This window comes from Eulemur rufifrons, chromosome 21, assembly GCF_041146395.1.
Source record: "Eulemur rufifrons isolate Redbay chromosome 21, OSU_ERuf_1, whole genome shotgun sequence".
Lineage (NCBI taxonomy): Eukaryota > Metazoa > Chordata > Mammalia > Primates > Lemuridae > Eulemur > Eulemur rufifrons.
Window position 1 is genome coordinate 24,182,316 of NC_091003.1, and position 27,851 is coordinate 24,210,166.

General features: G+C 57.7%; 1 protein-coding gene across 1 annotated transcript; it reads right to left on the reverse strand.

Annotated features, from left to right (window-relative positions):
- Nucleotides 1–1,150: 1,150 nt before the first annotated feature.
- On the reverse strand, nt 1,151–26,324 carry HIC2 (HIC ZBTB transcriptional repressor 2). The gene is made up of 3 exons (XM_069497312.1): nt 26,297–26,324; nt 5,191–5,288; nt 1,151–3,148 (listed from the first exon to the last, which is right to left on the reverse strand). Exons 2-3 carry the CDS (start codon nt 5,214–5,216, stop codon nt 1,327–1,329), a joined length of 1,848 nt encoding a protein of 615 aa, XP_069353413.1. The 5' UTR covers nt 5,217–5,288; nt 26,297–26,324; the 3' UTR covers nt 1,151–1,326.
- Between the last annotated feature and the right edge of the window lie 1,527 nt (nt 26,325–27,851).

The window sequence follows — 27,851 nt, forward strand, 5'->3', positions numbered from 1 at the left end:
AGGGGGCTCACACGCCTCACCTGTGCCCAGAAACTCACAGGGAAAATGGACAAGAGAGCTGCAGGCGCCCCTCAGGGTGCTGGGGCCCAGGAGGGCTGCCCAGGCCAGCCCGCTCCCACACGTGGCTTCCTGGGCAGGCGAACGGGAGGAAAACAAAAGTGTCGAGGCCTCAAGTGCCAGTCACCAACATTGTTGTCATGAATTCAAGAGGTAGCAAAAAGGTCAGAAGTCTCTACACCTTGTTCAATGAGGAAGGAGGGAAAGCGAAACATCTGTCTAGGCGTACGGCGCACACCGCACGCATGCACGCACGCAGAAATGGAACGAGGCCCCGCACCCAGCCCAGCCTCCCTGCCCCCCGGAACCCCAGACCTTCCAGTCCAAACAGTCACAGAAACGTTACACTGGTTTTTCTCTTAACAAAAAGCAAGTACCTCTAAACAAAGAGTATTCCTTGGAAACTACAGGAAAAGCACTCTCTCTCCTGAGGCAGCCGAGGCAGGGCTCGGGGACCAGGGAAGCCTTTGGGCAAGAAGGGCTTCTGGGGCCTGGAGAGGCGGCTCGCCGAGCACCCCACGGCACCAGGACCAGGGGACGCGCGGAGGCACGGCTACCCCGTTACATTCAGTCTGCAGAGCCAGGCTCAGCCCCAGAGGAGCCAGGAAGAAAATAAACTATTGTTTGTTTTGGTTTAAAAAACAAGAATCAAAAAGAAAAAAAAGGAACAGATCAGTAGGAATAACAGCAACACAGGCCCGGAGGGCTCTTTAGTTGTAGAGAGGTAGGCGGTGGGGTCACCCTGACTGTCCCAGCGCCAGCGAGCAGCGCCGCCCTGCTCCAAGGGGGGCAGGATGTGCCCCCCAGCACCTGCTCCCCACAGAGTCAGGGTCGCACGCGCCCACACACAGACACAATACAAGCACACGTACACGCACACAGACGCCGCCCCGGCCGCGGGCAGCCCTGCCCCTCGCCAGCTCGGACGGCCTCGCTACCCTTCCTCCAAGCCGGCCTGCAGCAAAGGGACCAGGTCCCAGAGACCCACGTGACCCACGCCCACAGGCCCTGCGGCAGCCCTGGCGGGAGGCAGGGGCCTGGGTGGGATGGGGAGGTAGTCGGGCCGGGCCCGCTGGCTTCCCTCCTCTCGGCTTCACTTGGTACAGACTGTCGATTAAAGCTCTGGGTGTGGGCAGGCCGGGCTGGAGGGGCCGCCGCAAGCCCCTGCTGGACCCAGGGGTCCCGCTCCTCCCGCCACGCCTCTGTGCGCCTCCTTGCGTGGGTTCCCGAGGGGCGAGTCTGCAGAGGGCGCCCGCGGGTCTTTGGCTTCTAGGAGGGGGAGGTGTGCATGCGCAGGTGGCTGATGAGGTTGCGGTGCTGGGTGAACTTGCCCCCGCAGAGCTGGCACTCATAGGGCTTCTCACCCGAGTGCACACGCATGTGCTCAGTGAGGCGGTACTGGCGTGTGAAGCGCATGCCGCACTCGTCGCAGGCGAAGGGCTTCAGGCCCAGGTGGCTCCGCATGTGGCGCGTCATGGTGCCGCGCTGCGTGAACATCTTGCCGCAGACGTTGCAGGGGAAGGGCCTCATCAGCCAGTGTGTCTTCTCGTGCTGCCGCATGGTGGCCGGGTCCTTGTAGGTCTTCTCACAGACCGAGCACTTGAAGGGCCGGGGCTCGGCCGCGTAGGCTGCACTGGACGCCGACAGGTCCTCAGCTTCCTCCTCGGCGCCCCCGCTGCCGGTCTCGTAGGCACCCTCCTCCTTGATGAACAGCTCCTCCTCCGTGTGCGTCTCCACGTGCGCGTTGAGCTGCTCGGAGCTAGGGAAGCCCTTGGCGCAGGGGATGCACACGTACAGGTTGTCCCCGTAGGGCACTGTCTCGTAGCCCTCCTGCAGGAAGAGGTAGTGGGCGCCGGCATGGCCGCTGCCCCCCTCGCTCCCGCTCTGCCCGCTGTCCTCACTGCCATCCTTGCCGTTCTCCTCCTCCTCCTTGCAGGGGTACGGGGGCTCCCCATAGGTCCCACTGGGGCCACCCCCGCTGGCCAGGATGCCATTGGGAACCCTGTCCCCGAGCCCCTCGCCCTCCTCCCCTGGGCAGGGGCCCTTGGGCCCCACTTCTCTCCGCTCAAAGGGGGAGCCAGCCGCAGGCTCCTTCTTGCTCCACTCCTTCTTGCGGGCTGAGTGCCAGAGGCTCTTCCGAGGCTGCCCACCAGGCCCCTCCAGCAGGCTGAGGTGGCTGTCTTCAGCCCCCTCCAGATCCATGGGCTCATCAGGGGTGCCCCCCAGCTCGGCGTAAGAGGCACTGTTGGCAACGGGAGGGGCGGAGGCCGAGGGGGGCGAGCCGTGCTGACTGTCACTCAGCTGGGCCGGGTCATCAGGGGTGAGGTGGGGCCCGGGGGTGGCGGGAGGCAGAGGTGGGCTTTTCTTGGACAGGTCCAGGCCCAGCTCCTGCTCACAGCCCCCACTGCTCCCATTGGTGCTGCTGCTGCAGCCCCCAAGGCCTGCTTCCCCGCCGGCTGGGCAGACAGCCAGGCCCGGGCCATGCACGCTCTCCTGGTTAGAGCCACCCAGGAAGAGCTCTTCATCTGAACCTTTGGCCTGGGGGAGCTCCTGGGGGGCGTGGGCCCCCTTGCGCCCGTCCACGAGCCCGGGATACCGAGCCTGGATGACGGAGGCTGTGGATAGCCGCTGGCTGCGGGGAGGCCGCCCCATGCCAGTGGCCCCGACCCGCCCAGAGCCAAAGGGCTTACCGGCCCGCTTGAGTTTGCGGCGGCAGAGGGCTGCCAACTCGGGCAGCTGGAGGTAGCTGGCGGCAGTGAGGAGGGTGCTGAAGTTGGGCTCGGCCGGCTGGTCGCTGGGCAGCAGCTTGCCCGTGTAGATGAAGTCCAGGATCTGCTGGAACACCGTGGAGCTGACCATGTCTGTGTCCAGGTTGATGAGGTTGTCATGCAGGACCAGGGACTTGAAGTAGATGCTGCTGGCGGCCAGGACGTTCTTGTGGGCCCGGAAGATGGAGTTTTCCACCATGATGATGACATCACACAGGAAGCCCTTGGTCCTCTGCTGGTTCAGCTGCAGCAGGAGCTGCTTCGAGTGGCTGGGCAGCTCCATGTCGGGCCCCATGTCCCCGCGCCCTGCCCACACGCACCACCTGTGGGCAAACAGGCACACACGTATTAGGTGACTGGACAGGGTGGGGCTCAATGTGGCACTCAGAGGGGCCTCCGCGCTGACCTGGCACCCGATCCCCACACACAGCTCCACCCCTCAGGTACGGCGCACAGGGAGGGGCTCACACTGCCTGCCGTGTGCAGGTGCCGTACGTGCGTCATCTCACCGAGGACTTGAGCTGCCCTCGCCCGTGCATGGATGAGGACACGGAGGCCAGGAAGGTGCCAAGTAGAGAGACTGGGATTTGCACTTGACCTCACAGCCCAGGCTGTTGTCTCACACCAAAGGAAATTGATCACACACCCGCAGGGACCAGCAGGGAACCACAAATGACCAACACGTGGCTATGAAATCCAGGGAGGAGGAGCCCCCTGGGTGAGCTGACTGCTCCTGCCTGGCGCACAGCCCCATGGGGCCGATCTCCCCAGCTTTCAAGACAAGCTAGAAACCTCTAGACTTTCATGTGAAATCTCCCAATGCTAAATGAAGCCTCCTGTTTCAAATACTGTGTGGCCCAAATCAAACCGAACATCTGCTAAACTCTGCGCTGTGCCGGCTGCCGCGCAGACAACCCGAGGGGCTGCCTGAGCTTTAGCATTTGCCAGAAGTCGTGTTGCTGCTTCCCAGATGCCGCAGCCTGCCTGCCGCCTCCCCACTCCCGCTCCTCACCGCTGCCCACCCCAAGGGCTCCACCTTGGGCCAGCACTGAGCACCTCTCCAGCCTGGACCTCCAGGTGCCAGTGGGGAAGGTGGCCTGGCCAAGCCCCTGGCACCACCTGGGCCCTGTGTCCTTTCGAGGAAGGCCAACACCGTCCTTCCTGCACCTGGGAAAGATGGCCAGCTGGCCTCCGCCAGACAGACTGGCACAGACGCTGAGGTCTTTAAGTCATAACCACGCAGATGCACTAGTCTGCACAGCAGCCCTGCAAGCTCACTGCCGGCAGGGTGCACACGGGACCCCAAGGGCTGGCTGCTCCCGACCACACCCCACACCCCCACTGGGAGCACCCCCTGCAAAGTACCAAGGCAACTTCATGCTCAGTGGGGAGAGCAACGGCAGGGCAGCCCCGATGGACCCCAGGGGAGGAGGGAAATGCAAGGGAAGAGGCAAGGACTGTGGCCAGCGGTGCCCAGATGGTGCTCAAAGCCTCCGCAGCCCCAAGCCCAGCTCCAGCTGCACCCCTGCCAGAGCCTCAGAGAACGGCTCGGCAGAGGAGGGCACTGAGTCCAGGGCTGAGGAAAGCAGGTGGTGTGCAGGCGGCCACCCGTGCCCAGTCTGGCCCCACAGGATTCCACAGGGCACGAGGCCAGCAGAGACAGGAACTATCTTCACTGACTCATGGCTGCCGGCCGCTGAGCAGCAGGGACCACAAGCAGCTCTGCCCCCCGCAGTTCAGGGTCTCTGTAAATAGCTCAGCTGCCCTTTGCCTCGTCACTACCAGGGTCTCCTGCCCCTCCCAGAGCAGCCAGCCCTGCCTCCCATGGGGATCCACCCTGCCCTCTCTTCCCAGGACAGAAACACTCTCCCCAGCCCCACACCTGCCCCCGTTCGCAAAGACAGAGGGAAACCCTAATGACCACAGGCACCCCAAAGGTTTCAGAGCTCACTGTGAACACATGAGGGTGCCACGTGGCCGTGGACGCTAGCTCTCAGCACCTGTGGGGGGTGCTCAGAGGCTGGAGACTTTGGGAACCAATCTTCCACTCCCTCCCCTGCAAGAGCCAGCCTGGCAGGGACAAAGAGTCCAAGGCGTGGCTTCCACACTGGGCCCCAGACACCCAGGGAAATGCCAGTGCCGGCTCTGCCAGAGCCCAGGACGCCTGATGCTCAGAGCCTGGCAAGGAGACGGGCAAAGAGCAGTGGCTCCCTCCACACCACCCAGCGCTGTGCGCACACAAAGGACCCCAGGCCAGGACAAGGGGGAGGACAAGGGCTGTGGGGCTGTGTGCACCACGTAGGAAGCCCAGGGGAAAAGGTGCAGATGGCGGTCCCCCCTCCCCCACACCTCCCCCTGGGCCTACCGGAGTGCCAGGGGCCCAGACACCATGTGAGCAGCAGCCAGCGGGGGCGGCCTCCTTGAGCGCGTGGCCTTCCTGGGGGTGCATCAATGCCTGGTCACCTGGGGAGGAGAAGACAGATGCGGTCACCCAGACAGGCCTCAGCGAGGGATGGAAGGAAGGATGATGAAGGGGAGGACCTGGGGCCCCCATTCCCAGAAATGCCTAACACCCAGGCACAGCCCTGCAGAGACAGTGGCCACAGTGCCCCAAAGATGGCAGGGAAGGAAGAGTGAAGACCCCAGGAACGGGTCTGGGGAGCTTGATGGGTACTAAACTTCCCCCCTCAACACACACACACACACACACACACACACACACACAGGAGATTTAGGACACCCCAGGGGCCAACTAGGCCTGGGGGCGCTGGTGGCAGGCACACAATTCCTGGCAGGCAGGCAGTGGCAGGAGGCCTGGGCAAGGCCCTTCCCAGGCTGGCCAAATTTACATAACAAAGGGTCAAAATTGGAGCCACTTGTGCAAGGGCTATTTATAAGAACCAGTCTCAACCGCTTCTAGCTCCCCTGCCTCTGCCCCTCCAGGATCTGCTCTCACCCCTCCCACCCTAGAGTGCCCAGCCCCCTCCAGCCCAGCCCTGGCCTGACCACATGGCCTCCCCTCTCCGGAGGTTTCACTGCCTAAGGGCTCGCCCAGGCTGCAGGCTTGGCCTTTCAATACCAACCCTCCAGATGAGGGCGGGCTCCCTCTCTCCCACAGCTGTGGGCCCAGCAGGAGGCGGGTCCTGAGGTTCTGGGTCCCTGCACCCAACACGAGCCAGCCTGAGCTCCCCTGGAATTGAGCCAGGGGTGGGGAAGGGGCCTGCAGCAGCAGGGAGCCCATTCCTGCCAGCCCTCCGCCCACCCCACCCCCTACCCCGGGGCCAGGGAGGCTCAGCAGGTCCCTCAGGAATGTGACCAGACCCGGGGTGCCGGCCTGTGGCTGGGAGGCCTCGGCTTCAGCCTGCCAGCTGTCTCTCCAGCCCCTAGAGCAGCTCCCCTCTTGGGGGGAGGACCAAAAGGAGGGGCAGACAGTCGGCCCAGGATCCCACCAAAGGCCCAGAGGGCAGCAGAACCAGCTCTGTAGGAACAGAAGCCTAAGAGCGTCCACGTTTAGTGAGGGCTGGGCCTGGGCCCCTCGCTCAGGTCTGCTAAAGCTAGGCTGCAGCCAAGGACGGCTCTGTCAGCTTTAGAAGGGGAGCAGAGGCCACTGAAACACCAGTGAGAGCAGCCAGAAGACTGGCCAGAAAGTCACGGTGGCACAGCACACTGGAACTAACCAGGCGCCCACCATGAGGCCCTGTGCCACCCCACCCACTCTTCAACCAGAGCCCCTGAGAGCGCCCACCAGAGGGTCATCTGCCCTTGTCCAAGGTCAGGCCAGCCACTGGACACTGTGCAAGGAGTGGGTGGCCGAACAGGACTCCGGGGCACCTCAGCACCACAGGGCTTGGGAACGCCTTCCGTGGGTACCCACTGCCCAGCCCTGCCAGGCACTGCACCAGCCCAGGTGAGGACCAAAGTCTCCCAGCCAAGGAGGGGTGGGCCCCGGGCTAGGTCAGACGTGACACTTGGCAGGAAAGGACAGGGCTGGCTTCCCTGCACCCTGCCTGCCAGCCACACCCAGGCTGGGCTGAGTCTGGGCTGTCACTGTGTCTGCAAGTGGTGATGGACCCTCACCCCAGGAGAGGGGTCCCCACGCCGCCCTGCTGCAGGATCCCTAATGCAGCACTGCTCTCTCTTCCCAACCCAGATGACGACAGCCTGAGAACTCTGCCCTGCCCACTTGCCGCCAGGCAGGACAGCAGTAAGCACCTACCCTGGAGAGGCTCCAGCCTGGGGGAGTGCCAGGTAACCAGAAACATGGCTCTCGGGCTGGCCCAGCAAGCTGGGTCCAGGGGCTGGTGCCCAGCCCTGGCAGGAGCTAACTGCAGGCTGGATGAGGACATTGCCTGGCACCCAGCAGCCCCTGGCAGCAGGCCCAGGCAGTGTGCCTATCAGCCCCAAGGACAGCATGCCTGGCCCTGGCCTACCCTGCCCAGAGCGCTGGCTTCCAGGATGCCTAGGATCTGGGGCAGTGGGGCAGCAGGCCTGGGCTAGCAGGGCCATCTGGGTCCTCCTCTAAGGCTGCAACCTGGCCCCTCTCTGGACAGAGCCTTCAGGGGCTCGGAGAGGGGCAGGAAGAGTGGCATAGAAACTGCCTCCCTAGTTAGGACCCCTCAGCTTCAGGCTTCCCCTGTGGGTGGGAGAGTTCCCACCAGGAACCAGCCACTGGGGAGACAGCCAGCTCTCTATAAGGTATGGCAGAAGGAAGACGACGATTCTGGGTCACCCTCCCAGGCCGAGCCTGAGACACACCACCTTGTTTATGGAATGGTCAACACCCACCTGCCCTCCTGTTGCTCCTCCTGGTTCCAGAGAGGCATGTCCCCCAACCCCCATCCCACCCCCCGCTGAGCCACTGAGGGCAGGCCCAGGGCCAGACAAGGGCTGGAGCAGCACTCAGACACCACAGCCTTTCAAGGGAAGGCCAGGTCGCAGAGCTGGGCTGGCTGGAGCCCCGTGCCCCCTCCAGCTGCACCCTCCCTGTCCATCCCCACCAACACAAGGCAGCCCTGACCCCATCCTACCCAGCAGGTCCATCCTGTGAAAAGAAACTCCTTGGGGGCAGCACACCCAGCTGCTAAATGAGGTTATCTAGGGGTGGGATTATAGAAAAACCACAATGTCTGTAGGTTCATTTCTGTAATACTCAGAATTTCAAACACTTATGCATTACTTCTTAAATCCTTTAAAAAAATAAAAGCAGAAATGATGCAGGGACCCAGATGAATCTCCCACTCACCACGCTTAATGGAGGAAGCTCACGTCAAAGGGTACAGACTGCATGACTCCACTTCTAGAAAAGGTCAAAGCGACCTAGAGTAAAACCCAAATCAGGAGAGGCTGTGGAGTTGAGGTGAGGACTGTCTGTGAGGATGGGACAGGAGGAACTTTCTGGAGTGAGGGCAGCTCTCCATTTTGCTGGGAGTCTGGGTTAAGGTAGATGTACCCGGCTGCACTGAAGACATGGGCACGTCACTGTAAGTAAATGTCACCTCCATGAAACAGACCTCCAAATGGAGGCTTTCACAGGACACCCGACCTCAGCAGCTCAGCACCCTGGCTCCTCTTTCCTCCTGGACATGACGCCAGCTAACATTTGCTGGGTGCTGCTGCATGCCCAGCCACCTGGCCTTTCCATGTGCTGCGTTATTTATTTATTTATTTTTTGAGACAGAGTCTTGCTCTGTCACCTGGGCTAGAGTGTCGTGGCGTCAGCCTAGCTCACAGCAACCTCAAACTCCTGGGCTCAAGCAATCCTCCTGCCTCAGCCTCCTGGGTAGCGGGGACTACAGGTGTGAGTCACCATGCCCGACTAATTTTTTCTATTTTTAATAGAGACAGGGTCTCACTTTTGCTCAGGCTGGTCTCAAACTCCTGATCTCAAGCAATCCTCCCGCCTCAGCCTCCCGGAGTGCTAGCATTCCAGGTGTGAGCCACTGTTCGGAGTCTGGCCTTGCTGCGTCATTTGACCCTGAGGGCCACCCAGGAGCCACGTGCTCATCTTCATGCAGTACTGCTGAGCCTCTACCCAGCACCTACCCCCACCTACCACGTCCCCTCTAGGTAGGGAGACCTGGGACCCACAGAGTGGAAGGATGTTGTCTTTGGTTGTGGACACAGGAACCCCTGCCCACTGACGGTCCACAGACCACCCAGGTGTGCTGGTTCAGCCTCAGTTTCCTGGCTGGCACCAAGCCCAAGGGCAGAGCAGCCTCAGTGAGACCAGACCCAACTCTTCCTGCTCCTCCCCAGCTGGGTGGCCCTGAACACGTCTCCAGAGAGCAGTGAAGGCCCAGACCGAGGACTCCCTTTCAGGTCCCCTCCCCTGGGCACCCGTGATCACCCCATCCACCACCCCAACACACATGAGCCAAACAGCCAAAGGGGACGGCAAAGGGGAGGGCCTGGGCTTCCTGCACCCCTTGCACCCCTCACTGCCACCTGACCTTGGAGCAGCATGCCTTGGGGCCCACGGGCCCAGGGCACTCGCCTCAGGGTGAACGCTTTGTCAGCCCACACAGACTTGGGGCTCACGGGGGAAGGCTGGAATGGGATCACCGAGGCCTCTCTTCCTAGCACACGCAAAAGGCAGGAGAGCACCTTTGGCCAGAATCTTTCAAAGGCCGTGAGAGGAGGTTTTAAGATGAGAGTGATCTCTGCTTAGGCAGAAAGCCGAGAACTGCACCCACCATCCCAACAGGCGCTGCCAAGCTCGGCCTGGACGCCCACGCTGCCCAGAGCCTTGGCCTCCAGGAGCCCGGCCACTCAGAAAGGCTCCGGTTAGGCTGGGAGAGGTGGCTCACGCCTGTAATCCTAGCACTCTGGGAGGTCAAGGCGGGCGGATCGTTTGAGTTCAGGAGTTCGAGACCAGCCTGAACAAGAGCGAGACCCCGTCTCTACTAAAAATAGAAAGAAATTAGCCAAACAACTAAAATATATAGAAAAAATTAGCCGGGCATGGTGGCGCATGCCTGTAGTCCCAGCTACTCGGGAGGCTGAGGCAGAACGATTGTTTGAGCCCAGGAGTTTGAGGTTGCTGTGAGCTAAGCTGACGCCATGGCACTCTAGCCTGGGCAACAGAGTGAGACTCTGTCTCAAAAAAAAAAAAAAAAAAAGGCTCCGGTTACTGGGCCTGTGTGTGGTTTCCTTCGGGGCCAGGCTGGCAGCCCTGCCTCCAGCAAACAGGAGCACAGCCCATGCCCACCCCAAGGCCCACGGGTGGGGGCCAAACTCATGGTTTCAGGCAACCCATCAGTCCCGACCCCTATGGGCAGGAACCAGCCCTTCTTGGAGGCCACCATGACACCTGGACTGCAACTCCTTACGGCCCACGCCCAGCCAAGACGGAGGCCTAGAGAGAAAGGTGAAGACCAGCGAAGGGGGCCCTCCCCAGCCTGCCCTCCTGGGAACTTTCTCATCCACCTCTCTCCCTGGTGGCCATACCTCACTTCCCCAGGAGGGGCTTCCTGCAGGAGGCCTGGAGCTCTGCTGGGGACTGGGGAGAAGCTCCTGCCCAGTCCACCCCAAGGCACCCAACCCAAGGCACGCCAGAAGTAACGGAGTGCAACGGGAACCCTCCAGCAGGGACATCCATGGCCCGCCCAGAGTGCCACTGCCAGGTGGGAGGGACAAGCTGTGCCAGGCAGAGAAGCAGTGCTGGGCAGGGCACGGCCACCAGGCAATATCCACACCCAAGGGTTAAACACATGTGACCAGTGTCAGAGAGGGCAGGCATGCTGCCACTACCCCCAAACCTGAGTCTGAGGTCAGCACTGGCCCTGGTCCCAGACCAGCCCCCCACTACGGTCACCTCAGGCTCCAGGTGTGGCCCCATGTGAACACTGCCTCTCCCAAGGAAGAGCCCCTAATCCACAAGAGATACTATCTGGAAGGCAGGATGCAGCCCAGGACCCAGGAAGGTAGGAAGCACCCCAGGACCCAGAAGAGCGCCGAGGTGCAGCCCCCAGCCCCACCAACCAGCCCTGCACAGCCACGAGCTCAGGACACCCTTCATCCTGTCCCCATGGCCTGAGTCACCCCCAAAGAAGATTCAATGGATAAAATGTGGCCCGATGTAGCCATAGCTGCTGCTCGCCCCGCACCGCAGCCCCACGCGAGGGGAGGACTGAACAGGTCCGGTCCCCTTGAGCCCTCCCAGGGCCCTGAGAGCAGCTTATCTCCACCCAGTTTCAGATAAAACATCGAAAGTTCTTGGGGTTAGGCAACTTGCCCAGGGTCACAAGAGCAAGTAGATAGGAGGGCAAAGACCGAAATCCCAACTGCAGATCTGTGGTCTGTCTGCCTCACCCCACTGTCCGGCAGGGCCAGGAATGCCACCCTGCTGGGCCTCTGGTTGCTGAGCCGCTCCGGACACTCAGGCAGAGCTGCCCTCCACGAAGCCAGTGTGCCAGGATGGCCTCGGGCTGCAAGTCCACCCTCACCCCCCCACACCACCTGCCTGTCCACCGCTGGGCCTCACCTGGGCTGCATCATCCTGAACTCCATGTGCGGGCACAGGGTCTGCCCAGCTCCTCCATTAGAAGCAAGAGGTGGGCCCCCCATCACACAGCCTGCTTTGGGGCCTGTGCTGCGCCTGCTGCTCCTTTGGAAACACCCCCATCCTCCATGACCTCCTGCCCTGTCCCTCAGGCATGGGCTGGAGGTGGGTGGGGCCCGCTGCTCTGGGCAAGCCCAGCCATGTAATCCAGCCCCGACCTGGATGCCGGCCAGCAGTGCCTGGCTCTTCTCCCAGACCGTCCTCCTGGAAAGCAACAGGCTCCACAGATGCCAGGAGCCTCCCTCCCTCCAGCAAAGCTTCTATGAACAAACACCTGGGTACCAGCGTGCTGGTGAAGCGGCGATGGGGAACTGGGCTGGCCGCCTCCTTCTCTGACCCGGGGGCCAGCCCTGCTGCCCACAGTGGTGCCCAACCCAGGCCCTGATGACTTCCTCCAGTGTCCACAGGTCCTACTGAAGGCCTTGTGCTGCTGCCCACAGCTGGGCCAAGCTCTGCCTGCTCCTGTAACCACCTGCCTGTGTGTGCTCCTCCCTTCTGAGAGGGGGGAAGCTCCTGGGTGACACACCAGCTGGAAAAGACTGGAAAAGACAGCTGCCAGGGGAGCAGGCAGGAAAGGCTGCCCTGAACCAGGCCCCTGGTTCCCAAATGACTTTCCCAGAAGGCACAACCTTGGTCCCCTCCTCTTCCCATCACTCCTGGCTTTGGAGCCAGCAAGGAGTGATCCTGGGGACCTGCAGCTGGATGTCCCCTGTTAGTGCTGGCACACAGGAGGGCCCCAGGCCTGGCATGGTCTGGCTGAGTTCTGAGACGGTCCTGGTTAGAGGCGGCGGCGTGGCAGGGAAGGGAGGGAGTACAGCACAGCAGTACATAGGTGGAACTTCCACACGCAAGGAGCTAGGAGGAGCTAAGAGGGCCCGGAGAAGCCTGGGCCGCCCAGCTGGAAGGGGCTATCGTGATCATCTAACCTGCCCTGGGACACCTTCAAAGGAGATAACTGAGCCCCTAAGGGAGGCACACCTCACAGCTGAGTCACAGAGCTGCAGCTGCCCAGCCCAGGGCTCTGGGAGAGAGACTCCCCAACTTCACGATTCCAACACGAACCCTCCCAGCCAACAATTTCTTATGCCAAGTAAAGACTCTAAAAGAATTTTAAAAAGAAACAAATAACCCTATTGTCATCTATCATCATTACTTCATAAAGGAAAACATTTCTAAGACCAAAGAACAGGAAGAACCACCTCTCCAAGTAGAGACCTTCCCAAGGAAGGGCAGCTGACAGCCCTCTACCCACGTTGCCATCCTGGCCTGGCAAAAGCTGCAAGGCCAGCTGACATCAAGGAGCCTCTGCCCTGCCCACAGCATGACACGCCCGTCAGCTGGGACAAGACTGACATGACATGCTGACGAGAAATCAGAAAAAACAAAAACACAAAAACTCAACACCAAACTCTAGCCCAAAACTAAAAGAACATCTCCCAGGGGTGAAAGAGAAAGGGAACATTTTCAAATAAGACCAGAAAGAGTAAGAACTTCAAACCCCCATCACGAAAAAGACAGGCGAGACCAAATGTTGGCCAGGCAGTAGGGCAACTGGAAGTCTCATGCACTTTAGAAAACCCACGGATGGCACCTTCCTAAAGCTGTGGGCCTACGTGCCAACAGGAATGCACACATGTGCTCACCAAAACAGGCAGGCATGCTCTTGGTGGCCCTGCTCACAAGGGCCCAATGCTGGAAGCAACTCCGTTGCCCACTCCCAGAAGAGACAGCTGAATGCGTAGGGAACTAGGACCCGGCAACAAACAGGGCTGAACACCTAGGGTGACCCATATGAATTTGCCTTTTGGAGGTCAAAAGCAGTTGACTGCTGACAATTTCACACGGTCTGACTTACACACAACACAGATGAGTCTCCCAAACCTACTGCTGAGCAAAGCCAGAGCCTAAGAGACTACGGAGCACGGTCCGGTTTATGCAAATGTCCCACTTACACGGGGGGGGGGGGGGGGGGGGGCCGGCCTCGGGGGTGGTGAATGGAAGCTTCAGCACAAAGGGGCTTCCGGCCGTGTTTCTCGTTCTGGATGCTGGTTACACAAGCATGTTCACTTGTGAAGAACTCTCACGTAGGATGTACTTCCATTCAATACAGTGCCCAGAAACTTTTAGGAGAGGAAGCAGAGATGGACGGTCCTGATCTGCAAGGAGACCCAGTCCAGGCAGTGACCTCCCCTGGAGCCCCAACTAATAACAATCACAACCCGGGAAGCAGAACATGGGCAGGACAGCTGCAAAGTCCAGGACACAGCACCCATCCTGGAAGAGGCAACTCACACAAACCAGCCAGGGGGAACCCAGCCACAGGAAACCCAGAGACTACTTTAAAATCTCGTACTAGGAGCAGACTTGTGTCCACTATCTAAAAACAACTTGATAGTATTTTTTAATTGTCCTACGGTCTAACGGACACGTCCAAGGGAAAGGGGGTTCTTCAAATCCTGGAAGGCAAGCCAGAGAGAGATGGGAAATTCAGAGCAGCGCAGGCAAGGTTCAAACCGGACACCAAAGAATTCCCAACAAGGGCCTCCAGCAGGGCTGGGTGGCAGCCAGCCGGGCATACCAAAGGGAGGAAGCCAAGACGAAAATGGCAAAGCCCTCAGGGATTTGGGGTCGAAGGAAGCTGCTGGGGAGAAAGAAATGGCCCACTTGCTCCTGTGTGGGTAATCAATGTCACATGCCTGCACCTCCCCCTGCCCCAAACAAACAACCCAGGAACTAGAGCCAAAGATCAAGGGTCAGGCTTGTTTTACTCCAAATAGGAAACAAAAAAATCAAGTTAGAGACACCTGGGACCTCCACTGGAGTTTTATCTTAGTATTTTTAATTTTGTTTTTTTTCTGAGATAGTGTCTCACTCTGCTGCCTGGGCTAGAATGCCGTGGCATTAGCCTAGCTCACAGCAACCTCAAACTCCTGGGCTCAAGTGATGTTTCTGCCTTAGCCTCCCGAGTAGCTGGGACTACAGGCATGCGCCACCATGCCCAGCTAATTTTTGCTATATATTTTTAGCTGGCCAGCTAATTTCTTTCTATTTTTAGTAGAAAGAATGCTCTTGCTCTTGCTCTTGCTCAGGCTGGTCTCAAACTCCTGAGCTCAGACGATCCACCTGCCTTGGCCTCCCAGAGTGCTAGGATTACAGGCATGAGCCACCGCGCCCGGCCTTAGTATTTTTAAATTTTTTTTAGAGACAAGGTCTCACGGCCTTAGTATGTTTAAATTTTTTTTAGAGACAAGGTCTCACTGTCAGCCAGGCTAGAGTACAGCGGTGTGATCGTAGTTCACTGCAGCCTCACACGCCTGGGCTCAAGCGATCCTCCCGTCTCAGCCTTCCCAGTAGCTGGGACAACAGGTGAGCACCAACACGCCCAGCTTCCACTGGAGTTATAGAAAGCAATTTTTCATGATAAAACTAAGGAATTGCTATGGAAAATACTGCAATCTATGGCCCTGTGCCTGAAAATCCTCCAGGTATGAAACTTTACAGAGAAGCGATCTCACCTGTCCAGCAGGTGACTTGAAAGGGTCTAACAGAGAATGCCCAAGAGCTCAGAAAGGAAATCAGACAGAGGGATCCATTTAGATTTCGGGGGAAAATATTCACAAAGTTTCACCGTACTTTTAAAACTGAGTCTCAGGGTGCTGGAAGAATTGTTTGGCATGAAAGAACTGGGTTTTAGGACAGAAAACAAAATAAACAGGCAGTTCTCTGCCTGCAAAGAAGCTCAAGGCTGAAAAGTGGGCTACTTAGGAGGCAGCAAAAACAAAAACCTTGCAAACTACCCAAATATTCACTGCCAGCAGGACATGTGACAATGTGTGGAACAGCACCACCTTGGATGCTTGAAGTGGGAGATGAGAACATAGAAACTGCAGCTACTAGAGATGTCAAGAGTGCACAGTGTCTTTCCTGTGATAGATGTTAATTAAAAAAAAAAAAAAAAAAACGTAGAAAGAGTGCACAGTGCCTGGCTCCGAGTACACAGAGAGTCAACCCCACCAAAACAAGCCGCTGTTGTTTAGGGATCCAGACAAATGTGGAACCAATGAAGAAAACCCAGGGAGCGGCTGAGCCACAACTCAGAGAGAGGGGGTGATGGCTTCTGGAGGGAGGCAGGGATGAGCAGGCAGAAGCACGTGGGGGTGTCTGGGGAAGCTGCTCCTTCCATAGAGACTGGGGAGCAGGGGTGTCTCACTTCGTGCGTCATTCACAACTAATCAAATGGTAGGTTTTCCACTACTTATCCCTATGTTAAGATGTGTGTACGTGTGTTTATACATGTAATTTACATCCTCTGGTCAGATACCTTTGTAAATAACTTCTTAGAGCACAATCTCTAAGCCTACCAAGGAAGCTGAGCCTGCTCTGTGCAGAAGTCCCAAAAGAAAGGGGGAGGGGGCAGGAGGGGGCCACGAGGCTAAAGCTGAGGGTTGCTCAAGCACCTACCTCCTGACACCACCTGAGAGGTCACCTGGTCGAGAGGTCTAGCAAATGCAGCAGGGCCACACAGTTGGGCAAACTATGGCAACAATGCACAAATGAGGGCTTTGGAGCGCTCAGTTCTTACAGGAGATGAGCCAGAAAATATCACCCTGTCCTAATAAATTCAAAGCAGCAGAAGCCAGGGCCTCTACACGTGGGAAAGCGGGCATGCCTAACCCAACAGGAGTTGCCCCGAAGAGGGAATCCTAGGAACCCTCCCAAGGACTGAAGGGGGAAGAAGGGCTGAGTTAGAGCCACTCTAAGTAAAAATATCAAAGCCCTGAACACAACTGCCCTCTGCAGCCCCTCCAGCCAAGCCCTTGGCCAGCCCCTGCCCCCTCGCTTCAGAGTCCAATCACCCCGAGTTATCTTTCTCTAACACCCATCTCACTGAGCCACTCCCCTGCTTAAAGCTTTCAATGGATTCCCGATGCTTGGGATAAAGTCCACACTCAGGCCCAGCATGCAGAGCTCCTCTCAGAGGCCCACCTCCCCCCTCGACAGACACACGTCTGAGCCCCAGCAGGCTGTTCCCTCTGCTGGGAAGACCTGTCCCACATGGTTCCCATGGTTCCCTCCTCTGTTAAACCGGCCTTGCCTCCCCGCACTGCACCCAACGTCAGCACTAGCTGCCAAGCTGCTTCCCTCCCGCTCACCCCCACCAGCAGCACCCAAAGTTAGGGACCCTGCACCAGGCATGCAGCAGGGCGGCACCCTAAGTGTTTGCTGGGTGAGCAAACGCCAGTCAGAAAGAACCAATACTGAGAAGAGACAGGGCAAAACAGTATGTGAAAGGTGGCACACAGGAGACTTGGAAATGCCCAGCGCCCCTCCTTGTCACCTGTTCTAAAAACGTGTTGTTTACATCTTTAAAAATTAGGACTCCCAAAGAGCTTGCTGATGTGGCCCCTGTATTACCGTATTTGATGTTATTACACAGTGGCAGCGGTGCCCCTAATCTGCTTCCCATTTCTTCAGCCTCAGTTACCCACGGTCAATCATGGTCCAAAAACAGGTGAGCAAATGTTTTAAGAGAAAGACACCACATTCACACAACTTTCATTACAGTATATTGTTATAACTGTTCCATTTTATTATCATGATTATTAATCTCTTACTGTGCCTAATGTATAAATTAAACCTCAACAGGGATGTACGTACAGACAAAACTGTGTATGTAGGGCTCGGTACTACCCATGGCTTCAGGCATCCACTGTGAGTCTTGGCACCCCTTGAATAAGGGGGGAACTACTGTGTATGTTACTGTTCTAGTTAGTGTATTAGAAAAACAGATAAATTTCAAAAATACTTAGTTGATTTAAAATATCAACAATAATCTCATTTCATGTAAACATAAATAGCATTTTATGGGGAAAAAAAAAAACCTACTATTCCAAAAGAAAAAACTTAGTGAGAAGGGTACTATGGTTTTATACTTTTGTAACTAAATCTCTTTAATGTCTGGCTTAATAAGAAGTAGCTGGATTCTCATATCTGCTTTCTGCATTCAGTCTGTTAGCATATGTGGTTTTGATTAAAGCCTATAGAAAACTTTGGCCTTACAAAGAAAGAAGGAAGGAATATTGTAACCACCTTTTCTGATATTCTACTAAAACTCAACAAGTGATAGTTTCTTTCTCTTTTTTTTTTTTTTTTGAGACAAGATCGCACTCTGTAGTCCCAGCTAGAGTGCAGTGGCATCGTCACAACTCACTGCAACCTCAAACTTCTGGGCTCAAGTGATCCTCCCGCCTCAGCCTCCCGAGTAGCTGAAACTACAGGCACACACCACCATGACCAGCTAATTTTCCTATTTTTTGTAGAGACAGGGTCTCACTCTTGCTCAGGCTGGTCTCAAACTCCTAACCTCAAGTGATCCTCCCACCTCGGCCTCCCAAAGTGCTGGGATTACAGGCGTGAGCCACCATGCCCAGCCATGTGATACTAATAGTTTCTTAAAGATTGCAATGAAGAATCTGAACTTGTATCAGTGAAATATCATATTTGGTTACACCAAAATCCATTAGTCTCCCTTACATTCATATCCACACAGGATTCTGTAACATCAACCACTGATCAATTGGAAATTAGTGGTCCACTGAGTTAACTGGTTCTTCCAAATGCTGTCACATTTCATAATAGGACACCAAAGAATCCCCTTACTATCACTACTGATCTTATCAGAGAAGTCTAAGCAGGGAAACTGCGGGGCTTACAGTTTTGCAAAATTCTAGTTTTCCCTTGACAGCTTGATATTATTAGCAACAAAGAGTCAATTTTCCTTAAAGTGGCAGGCTCACTTTGTTCCTTTTCAAGACAATGTCTGACAAATTCTCCAAGTCTGAATAAGCACACTTTTGTCTGTCAATAGTTCTTTCAAGCAAAAATAATGTTCTGGGAGAAAAAGCAAGTCTAGCCCCCAGCTCACGCAACGTGTAGCGCTTTTCCTGGACATCATACCTGTGTGCGGCAGAAGAGCCCGGTGCGTCTCCCCCATTTCACCACACAGAAAACTAAAAAGACATGTATTTAAGGGGCTAGATTTAACACTCCGTCATCTGTACTGCCTTGCCTGGACACATGTGACACTGGTAGGGCTCAGCCCCGAGCACCGGCTAACAGTGGAGACACACTCAAGCACTGTGTACCACAGCAGTGCCGTCCACCTCGGTTTTGCACCCTAAGTGTCAACACGTGACAAAAGGTTGGCAACAACTTTTTTTAATTTTATTTTTTGTAGAGATGGGGTCGCGCTATGTTGCCCAGGTTGGTCTCAAGCAATCTGCCTCAGCCTCCCAAAGTGTTAGGATTACAGGTATGTGCCATCTTGCCCAGCTCCTACTAACTTCTAAATATTATAAAAGGGTCCTGCGGGGGAGCCCCCCACAGGGGGTTGCAAACAACTCTAAGAATGGCCGGCAAGCACTGTGTCAAATATTCCTAACAACCCATTTTACAGGCAAACAGAATGAACCCCAGAAAGGTTAAGGACTGGCACACAGAGAAACAGGCTTGACACCAGAGTCCTCTTTCCACGAAACCACAGTTGCTCACCAAACACCAAAATCCTAGACAGAGGGCCTCCTGCCAAACCTCAGAGTAACAAATTTTAATAAATAAAAGGACTGCCATTGCAAATGACATCCACAAATGCTCTGAGAGGCAGGCAGGCAGAGACTATTAATGGACCTCCGGAGGCCTAATTCAGAGCCACATGTGCCCTGCCTCTGTAGGCTGTAGGACCATGGCTGGGCCATGTGCACCTGGAGGCAGAGGTGGTCGGTGGGGGAGGGGACGTACACGCAGGAAGCAGGATGTGCATGCTGCCTTCTGGGGGCATGAAGTCAAAGTCCCCTCCAGCCCAAAGCAGCTAAGCCAGCCCAGCTACCCTTATCAGCATCAACATATGCATGGAATGTGGGACTTTGGCAACAAACCTCTCCCCGCAGCCTGCATTGGGGCTGGCGCCTGGTTCTCTGGGGCTCAGGTTCACCTACCACAACTAAAGGACGACCACCTTTTGGCATCTCAGAAGGCAGAGACTAGGTCCCTTCCCCTCCTTACTAGGATCACCTGGACCCCCGAGCCCATCTACCAAGGGACAGCCTCACGTTGCCAAGAGCAAGGCCACCCTGCCTTCGTCATCCACACCACCACCAGCAGTGGTTGTGCACCTCGCATTTGCCCACGCTGATGAGGAGGAGAAGGAAGGGAGCTCAGCTCCGAATCCCCCACAATGTCCGGACCACCCCACGTGCCTCCTCTCCTGAGGTGTTCAGCAAAGGCACAAGCTTCCATGGGGCAGAAGACTCAACATGCCAGAAGGGACAGAGCTGCGACTGGAGGGATAAGGTTTGCCCAGACCAGTCCTCTCTGGTCCCTGGTTCTCGGGGGACAGGGGGACTTGCAAGGGACCACCCTCCAGCTCCAGGGGCCCAACTCCCTGGCTTCGTTCAGGGCAGGCATCCTGCTACCCTGGCCGTCCTCCAGCCCAAGCACTGCTTAGAGTAAGGAGCCCTCGCAGGCACGTTCAAGGCTTCTGCACACGCCACTCCCAGAACCTCTCTACCCACCGCCTAGCTATGTACAGTGGGGACTGATAAAATGATCAGGACGTTCTAAGGATTAACTTCGGGTGTTAAATACCTCCTGCAAGGCCAGGCACAGGTAAGAGCCCAGAGTAAGCACCTCCCCTCTTCTGCCATGGCCCTCCAGGTGTTCTGTTAGGAACTCTGCTAGAACCATCCTCCTCCCAGGTTTCCAGCAAAGCTCCCACAGCACCTGCCATCAGCTGCCTTCCCCAAAAGGGAAGGGCTGTGAGGTCCTGGGGAGGGCAGGCGTGAAGGGGCAAAAGAGTCAAGGCAGGAACCCACCCCAGACCAACTGCCCCAGGATGGAACCCTCTGGGCCCCCTACAGAAGACAGCAAGTGGAGAGGAGGACCACCCTTCCTCCCCAGCCCCCTCCCATCTCCTCCACTGCCCGTGCCCAGGCTGCTCTAAACGATAAGACTGCCCACCCGACACTGTCCAAGACCACACCACACCCAAGGTCATCCTATGTCCTCTCTCTCTCTGTTTTTCTCTTTTCTTTTTTTTTTAATTCTTTTTAAATTATTTTTTTCTTTTTTTTATATGAGACAGAGTCTCACACTGTGCCATGGCGTCAGCCTAGCTCACAGCAACCTCAAACTCCTGGGCTCAAGCGATCCTCCTGCCTCAGCCTCCCTAGGAGCTGGGACTACAGGTGCTCGCCACCACCCCTGGCTAGTTTTTCTATTTTTAGTAGAGATGGGTCTTGCTCTTGCTCGGGCTAGTCTCAAACTCCTAAGCTCAAACCATACTCCCACCTCGGCCTCCCAGAGTGCTAGGATTACAGGCATGAGCCACCGCACCCGGCCTCTGTCCTCTCTCCCTAAGGATACAAACTAAACCCCAAGACAACCCATGGTCTGTCCCAGCAAAGGGGGCAGGCCAAGCCAGGTGCTATCTGAAGTCCTGCCTCACAGGTCCCCTCCCAGCCCCTCCCACTCTCCCTTCTCTGCCCCTATTAGTGGCCTCCCACACCTTGCCCATATAAGGCAGCCCAGGAAACAAATCTTCCCTCTCCCAGGGACATTGAAGTCAAAGAGAAAAAGAGGGGAGGTGCCAGGGGCCCCAGCCGTCCAGTCACACCTCACCTGTAGCCACAGTGGACTCGGCTTGTCAGGGTGACCAAGGAACCCAAACTTCACTGTGTGGCCCTGCCAGGCTATATAGAAGCCAACGGGAGCCCAAGAATGAAGCCAAGAAACCAGGCCAGGCAGACTCTAGAAGCCCAGGCTACAGGGCCAGCAGGACCTGGGTCTGAGGGCAGGAGGTGGCTTCCCAGAGCACCTCTGAGGAGAAGCCACTGAGGGTCAAGGGCCTGGCTTCCTCCTGCTGCTCACCCTGGTGCCCAGTAACTGACAGAATCAGCCCGACTAACTCTGTCAACTAGTTCCCTGGGTAACTAGGGGTTCTACTGGGCCCTCAGAGTGGCAGTGTGTGATCACCCCAGGGAACAGCACTTACTGCTTCGTAGATTCTGTCATCCGCAAGGATGGACCACCTGCTAGAGCAGCCTTGCTCACACTCGGCTGCTCACCAGAGTCACTGCAAAAGCTTTAGGAAACACAGGCGCCTGGGCCCACACCAGACACAGGCTGGGCGCCCAGGTGAGAGCCGGGGCACCAGCAGGCAGGCTTCTGCCTGGAAGGACAGGCACAGCATGTGCTGGGTCATGTGTCTCTGCTCATCACCCAGAAAAGCCCCACTGTGTCCACACAAGGACAGGGACAGGCTACTGAGGTCCCCAGCCCCCTTTCCCTTGTCATTCACTTTGTGAATGAGATCTTACCACCTTCCAAGGCAGCAGCACGGGTGACGGAGCCACAAAGGCCATGAGACAGGCCCTGCCCCTTAATGAGGCTCCAGCCCCAGTGTGGTGACCGGAGCAGCCCCCTTCCCACACTTGCCAGAGAGAACACACCCACTCGCCCACCCAGAGGTGTTGCCAGGAATCCAGCTCGCGGCCCCAGCCCAGAACCGCAGGGACCAGTCCGCACAGCAGCCACATCCCTGCCAGAGCCAACAGCCCGTCCATCTCAGCAACAGCAGCTCCCGCCTGGATGCACCCACCTGGCCAAGCCCAGTCGCTGCCTTCCCTTAGTCACCCTGGAAATTGCCACGGGATGGACAGGGACCTCACACGCTCCCTTCTCACCCACATCCTCCGTGTGTGCTCAGATCACTCAACAGAAAAAAAACAAGCACCTACTATGTGCTACCCATGTTACAAGCAGCAGTAAGGCCCTCTGGCCTAGAAAAAGTAGAGGCAGAGGTCCCAGGGGACCCCAGCTGTCACCTCTCACTGGTAGAAGGACCCCAAGTCCCCTGTTCTAACCTCAAGGCCACACTCCCTCTCCCTTCTACCCCTATCATTACCATGAAAAACACGGAAATTGAACAGTCAGAAGGAGGGGCTCCCCCAAGCTGGGTGGCATTCCTGCATTCCCAAAGGACCCAGGCAGTTTCTTAGGGTCACCCTTCCCACTCAGTCCTGCCCTGCCCCTCCCAGGGGATCGGGCCCTGCCCTCCTGAACTGTGGCAGAGCTTGAACCAGCTCCCAGCCTTCCCTCCCTTATCCAGCTCACTGGGGGCCCACACACAACCCCCACCCCACCCGCTTTTCTTGCTTTGCCGCTCCCAGCTAAAACTGGGCTCAAGGCAAGCCTGCAGTCCCTAAGGGCCTAGCCCCTCCTCAGAGCCCTCCCCTAGCCCAGGTCCCTAACCCTTAGGGCAAGGCCCCTCCCAGCAGGAAGCAAACCCTGGCGGTGCCAGGCAGAGTTAAACTGGACGGGCTTGTTTGGAAGCCCCTAACTGGGGGAGTGGGGCTCTCTGCCCCACCCTCCCTCATGGGATGCCAGATCTCTCCATACACCACACTCCATGGGCTTCACAGGCTCTAGAGTCAAAGGCATTTACCCTCCAGCTCCAGCAAGCTATTTAACCTCGTTTACTTGGCTGTAAAAGGAAGGATTCCGAGAAAACCCACAAGTGCCTCTATCATCCCGCCTTAAAAGCAAGGCTAAGAGCGCCAGAAAGCAGAGGCTGGCACGATTTAGTCTAGCCACAGCGGCTGGGCACCGAGTTTGTGCACAAGAACGTGGCAGAATGAATAAAAAACTTGAAAAAGAGCCTCACACGTGCCTGGCAGGCAGTGGGGGCGCCTGAGCTGGCCTGTCACACACAGCACCTGCGGGTCCACACTCTCACTGCTCTCCTGCGGTCTCCACAATGCCACTCTCCACACTGCCTTTCTAAACCCAACAGCAGTCACGCCTTTGTTAAAACCCCTCCTCTCTCTGGGCCAACCTTAACCCACATGGCATCCAGTGCTCTCCCACACCACATGCCACTGTGCCCTCTGTGCTCCGCTAGGTGCCAGCCCTTATCAGCCCATCGTACAATCACTTGTTCGTGTCTGTCTTCCCCAGGCTGAGCTCCGGAGACAGCGATACGTGAATGTAAACTCTAATTCTGTTCCCATTTTAGAAGCAGGGACACTAAGGTGTGGAGAGTCAATCACTGTCCAAGGACACACCGAGAGTAAACGCCACAGCCAGCGTCACACTCCAGACTGTGACTGACCAAGTCCAGTTCCCCTCTCACTGCCCTACAGGGATCCCTCCTCAGCCAGGCTCTAAGGAGCCAGGAGGGGAGCCACCCGACTTGTTATTTCTTCCCCTATGGTGAAAGCTGCCTCCCAGACCAGTGGGAGCAGCCCTGAAGGGCCCCACCCTTTACCAGATCAGTTATTGGTGGGGGGCGGCGGGGGGGGGGGGGGTTTCAGCCCCAGTGGGCAAGGCAAGGTACGGGGTAGGGCTGACTGCTCAAGGCCAACAGGCCAAGCAAACCGGGCAGAGCCACAGGTCCCCTGGGTAAACTGAACTTTATTCCTTCCTCACTCCTCTGACTCTCCAGAACTGCCCAGCCAGCCCTTCTCAGGGGCTAGCTGCTGATTAAAAGGCACTACCCCACCGCACCCCCTCAGATCTGACCTCAGCAGACAATAAGGACTCGAGGAAGGCAGCAGGCTGTCAGCTCAATAATGCAAAACCCTGTTGCTCCTAGTCCACAACAGCTGACTTCAAGTGGACGGGAGGCTGTGCTTATTAACAAAATGAGAAATCTGATCTATGGAAAGAAAACACTACGTGAGGATTAATCCAGGACTGCAGCTTGTGGAGAAGACTGGGCTGCTGGCCAGGGCCAGGAAGCAAGGATGGGATCGTGCCTACCTGTCCGCAGAGCAGGCACCATGCAGGACAGAACTCATCACCGCCTCTGCCCCACCTGCGCCTCTTCTCCTTCCAGCAATTGCAGCAATCATTTCGGTTTTGCTTTAATTAAAGGCCTGACTCCCTCGGGCTGCTTCTTCCTCTAAGCAGAGCCAACAACCAGAGGGAGACTTCTTTTCAGGAATAGGTCGTAAAAGCTCAATGACTAATCTACAAGTCCCAACAACTGGCAGGAAAACACTGCAGGGAGAGTCTGGGCACACACCAGTAGTACTCGAGTCAAACGGCCAGAGAAGCTGGGCAACAGGCACTCTGCATCACCCCAAAATTGGCCCACCAGAAACCAAAGGAAAGCAGACCAACCTATGAGCTGTGACCTCCTCCAAGACAGGCCGGTGGGGTGCCTCTTCCCAGCCTTCCAAGTCTACTGCTTGTCCTGTGGGACCCAGAGATCTTCATAATAAACTGCACGAGACTGAAAGTTCACTCCCAAGCAGGGTGACCGACTCCTTGGAACAAGCCTGGGCCAAAGGACTCAGTTCAACCCCAAGTGTCAGCCTCCGAGTCCCCTTCTTGGTGTTAAGAGCCCACTAAACCAGCAATCTCACCACACAGCTTTGTCTCTAGAGGCCGGCCCATCTGCTTTTTTTCAGACCACTCCAGCAACCCTGCTCCACTGAGCATACACTCTCCTCTTACACCAGGGCTACAGACTGGCCACATGGCCTGTGCTCCTGAAAATGTCTGCCCAGGGAGTCCAGACACTGGCAGATGGTAATGGAGGGGAAGAAGCAAAGCCAGCAGCCAGGAAGCAATAAATGCTAGATTCTGAGAGGTCTTGGTTTGGGTGACCCAGCTACATCCCTCTATCCGGGGTCCCGGGAGGACAGCCCCAACCAAGTTCAGCCTAGGAGCTCCCAAGGCCCCTCCACTACCTGCCAGCTCCCCCTCCCCCCATGCAAGAGGCACAGCAATCCCCACATCAGTCAACAAGCCACCGCCACAGGATTCCTACGGGCACCGCTCTGCCCCTCCCCCATCACATATGTCAGAGGGGTGGCCTCCCTGGGTTACACCCCTCCTGCAGTTGGGGGGTGGGGTTCGGGAACACAGCTTTCCAGATGTGCTTGGCAACTCCTACTAGAAAAGACACTGGGGGTGGAGGGGGTAGGAGAAGACATGGATAAATAACTTCGACACCGCTCCAGCCCAAGGGATCAGCATGGGCTCCCTTCCCCAGGCAGTCCCAAGCTGTCTGGGTGGGGCCGCTGGGAGCATTATCTGGCCTCCTTCCCTCCTCTTCGCAAGTCACTGCCCCCTCAGGGAGAGGCATCCCCCCACCACACACACACCCAACCCTGTGTGAATATGAACCATCTTGGAAGATAAACACAGAGTGACAAGCTGGGGCCCCTCAGCCCCCTCCCTCAGCCAGCGTTCCCATCCCCCTGCCAGCCGACCCCCTCCCCCAAACCCATCTCTCTTCCTGCCAAGCGGCTGCCTACAGGAGAGTCTGGGGGCAGGGCAGCGAGCCCACCGGCCGCAGGGCCTGGCCCTCGGGAGCGGCCCCTCCAGGCCCGACGCTGCCCCTGCCCTGGCCGGTCTTCCTGAGGGAAGCGGGCAGGGAAGGGGACCACAGACCCCGCAGGGCCGCAGTTCTGGAAATCGCAAAATCCTCCAGCGAGGGGGCGGCCGCGGGCGCAGGGCCGTTTGCATAATGGGAGCCCGCCCGCCTGTCAGGCAGCGCAGCTCGCCCGACGCCGTTCGGATTAGATTGCTAATGAAAAGGCACAAAGAGCCGGCGCCCGCTCGCCTGCCGACCCCCGCTCCACAGACCCGCGGCCGAGCCCGGCGCGGCCCCGGGGGCTTTGTGCCCAGCGTCCCCCGCCGCCCGCGCCCCGCCGAGCACCCCGCCCACAAAGCCGGGGCCGGCCGGGGGTCCCTAGTGCGCCCCAGCCCGGGCCAGGCAGACGCGCGCCCGCCCTCCCACGCGCGCAGCCCCACGTCGCCCCGGGGCGCGCGCGCCCACGCCCCTCTCCCCGGGGGCGCGCCCGGCCCGCAGCCCCCGCCCGCGCCCAACGCGGCCGCCTCTCACCTCATGCGCATCCGTGGCGGCTCTGCCCGCCGGCCGGCCGGCCCTGCCCACGGCCTCTCGTCCTCGGCGCCCGGCCCGCGCCGCCCGCGCTCGCCCCGTCCGCCCGCCGCCGGCCCGGCTCGGCTTCCCGCCCAGCGCGCCCCGAGCGCCGCTCACAGCCGCCCGTCCGGAGCCATCTTGGAAGCTTGTGACGTCGGCGCCGCCCGCTCACCCCTGACCCACATCTGAATGGGCGAGCGGCGGGGCGGGGCCGGGGGCGGGGCGGCCCCTCGGGGCGGGGCCTCGGGGCGGGGCCGGCGAACGGTCCGAGCGCTGGGCGGGGCGGGTGGCCGCAGGCCGGCGCCGTGGGGGAGGGGCGCGCGGGAGGAGCCGGGGACCCAGACCCCTGACGCCCAAGTGGACCCCGACCCCAGGCGCCAGGGTGGGACCATGACCTCACCCCAGAAATACCAGGACGGCACACTCCCTCGGGACAGGGACCCTGGTCCCCCACAGACCGACGGCCACCCCCCAAACTCAGCTCGCTCCCTTTGAGCCTGGCCCTGACCCCTCGGAGCCCCGAATTAGGGACCCTTAGAGGCCTGTACCCCACCTCCCCAACCCCTTCGTACCCCCTGCTCCGCGCCACCCCCGCAGTGGCCCTCGCCTCCAAGACGCAGCCCCCGGGGACTGCAGGCCCGGCGGTCTGGGTCCCGGGGGCCCGGGCTGTTCGGTCCGAAGGAAGAGGGAGCCCGCACCCCTGACCCGGGCGCCCCGCGGGGCCCCGCGCCCTCACCCCCGCGGCCAGCCCTACCTGCGCGGAGGTCGCGGAGGTCCAGTGCACGCTGCGCTCAACCAGCCCCTTCCGGTGACCGCAGCCCCTCGCAGGCCCCAGGGGTCAGGCCGCGCGTCCAGGCTGGTGGCGGTCACTTAGGTGGCCTTCCGAGGGGCCGGGGCAGGCCGTGAGCCATGACCACTTCTCTAGGGAGTTACTTAATGGACCTCTCTCTACTTTGAACACCAAACAAAGGAACAAACCACTGTTGAGGTCGGAGAAGTCCGGGAGGAGCTCAGACCTGCCTTACAGGGACGTTGTGCCCAGCTCGAGTCAGGATTAAAAACCAATAACCCCTTCAGGGAAGCTGATTATGCGACCGTTTTCTCCTAGTCAATGTGCAGGTTTAATGTAATCCTAACAGGACATTTCTTACACTTAACAAAATTCTAAGTTCACCTGGAAGAATAAATAGCCAAAACCAGCTATCGTTTTTCCCCCTTGGGAACAAAAAAAAGGAATGAAGGTAGACTTGCCCAAATAGATATTATAGCAAATGACAAAGCTATTGCAGTCACTTCAGTGGGGTACAGACGAAGAAATAGAATAGAAAGCCATAGAAAGCCTAGAAACCCCGTAGAAATGGCAAGAACACAATAGATGAAAAAGGAAATATCAAACATCTGTGGAAAAGGAGATATCAAACGGCCGTGAAGAAAAGGAATATTCCACAAATAGACCTCCACACAGGACTCACTATTTGAAGTAACCTACTGAAAAAAAATGTCAACCACTCTGCTA

Bases quoted from the DNA above. Each gene is read 5' to 3' on its own strand.
- HIC2 (XM_069497312.1), bottom strand. From the start codon at position 5,216: ATGGTGTCTGGGCCCCTGGCACTCCG. The intron at 3,149-5,190 runs GTAGGCCCAGGG...GTTTGCCCACAG, and splicing joins TCTGGGCCCCTGGCACTCCG to GTGGTGCGTGTGGGCAGGGC.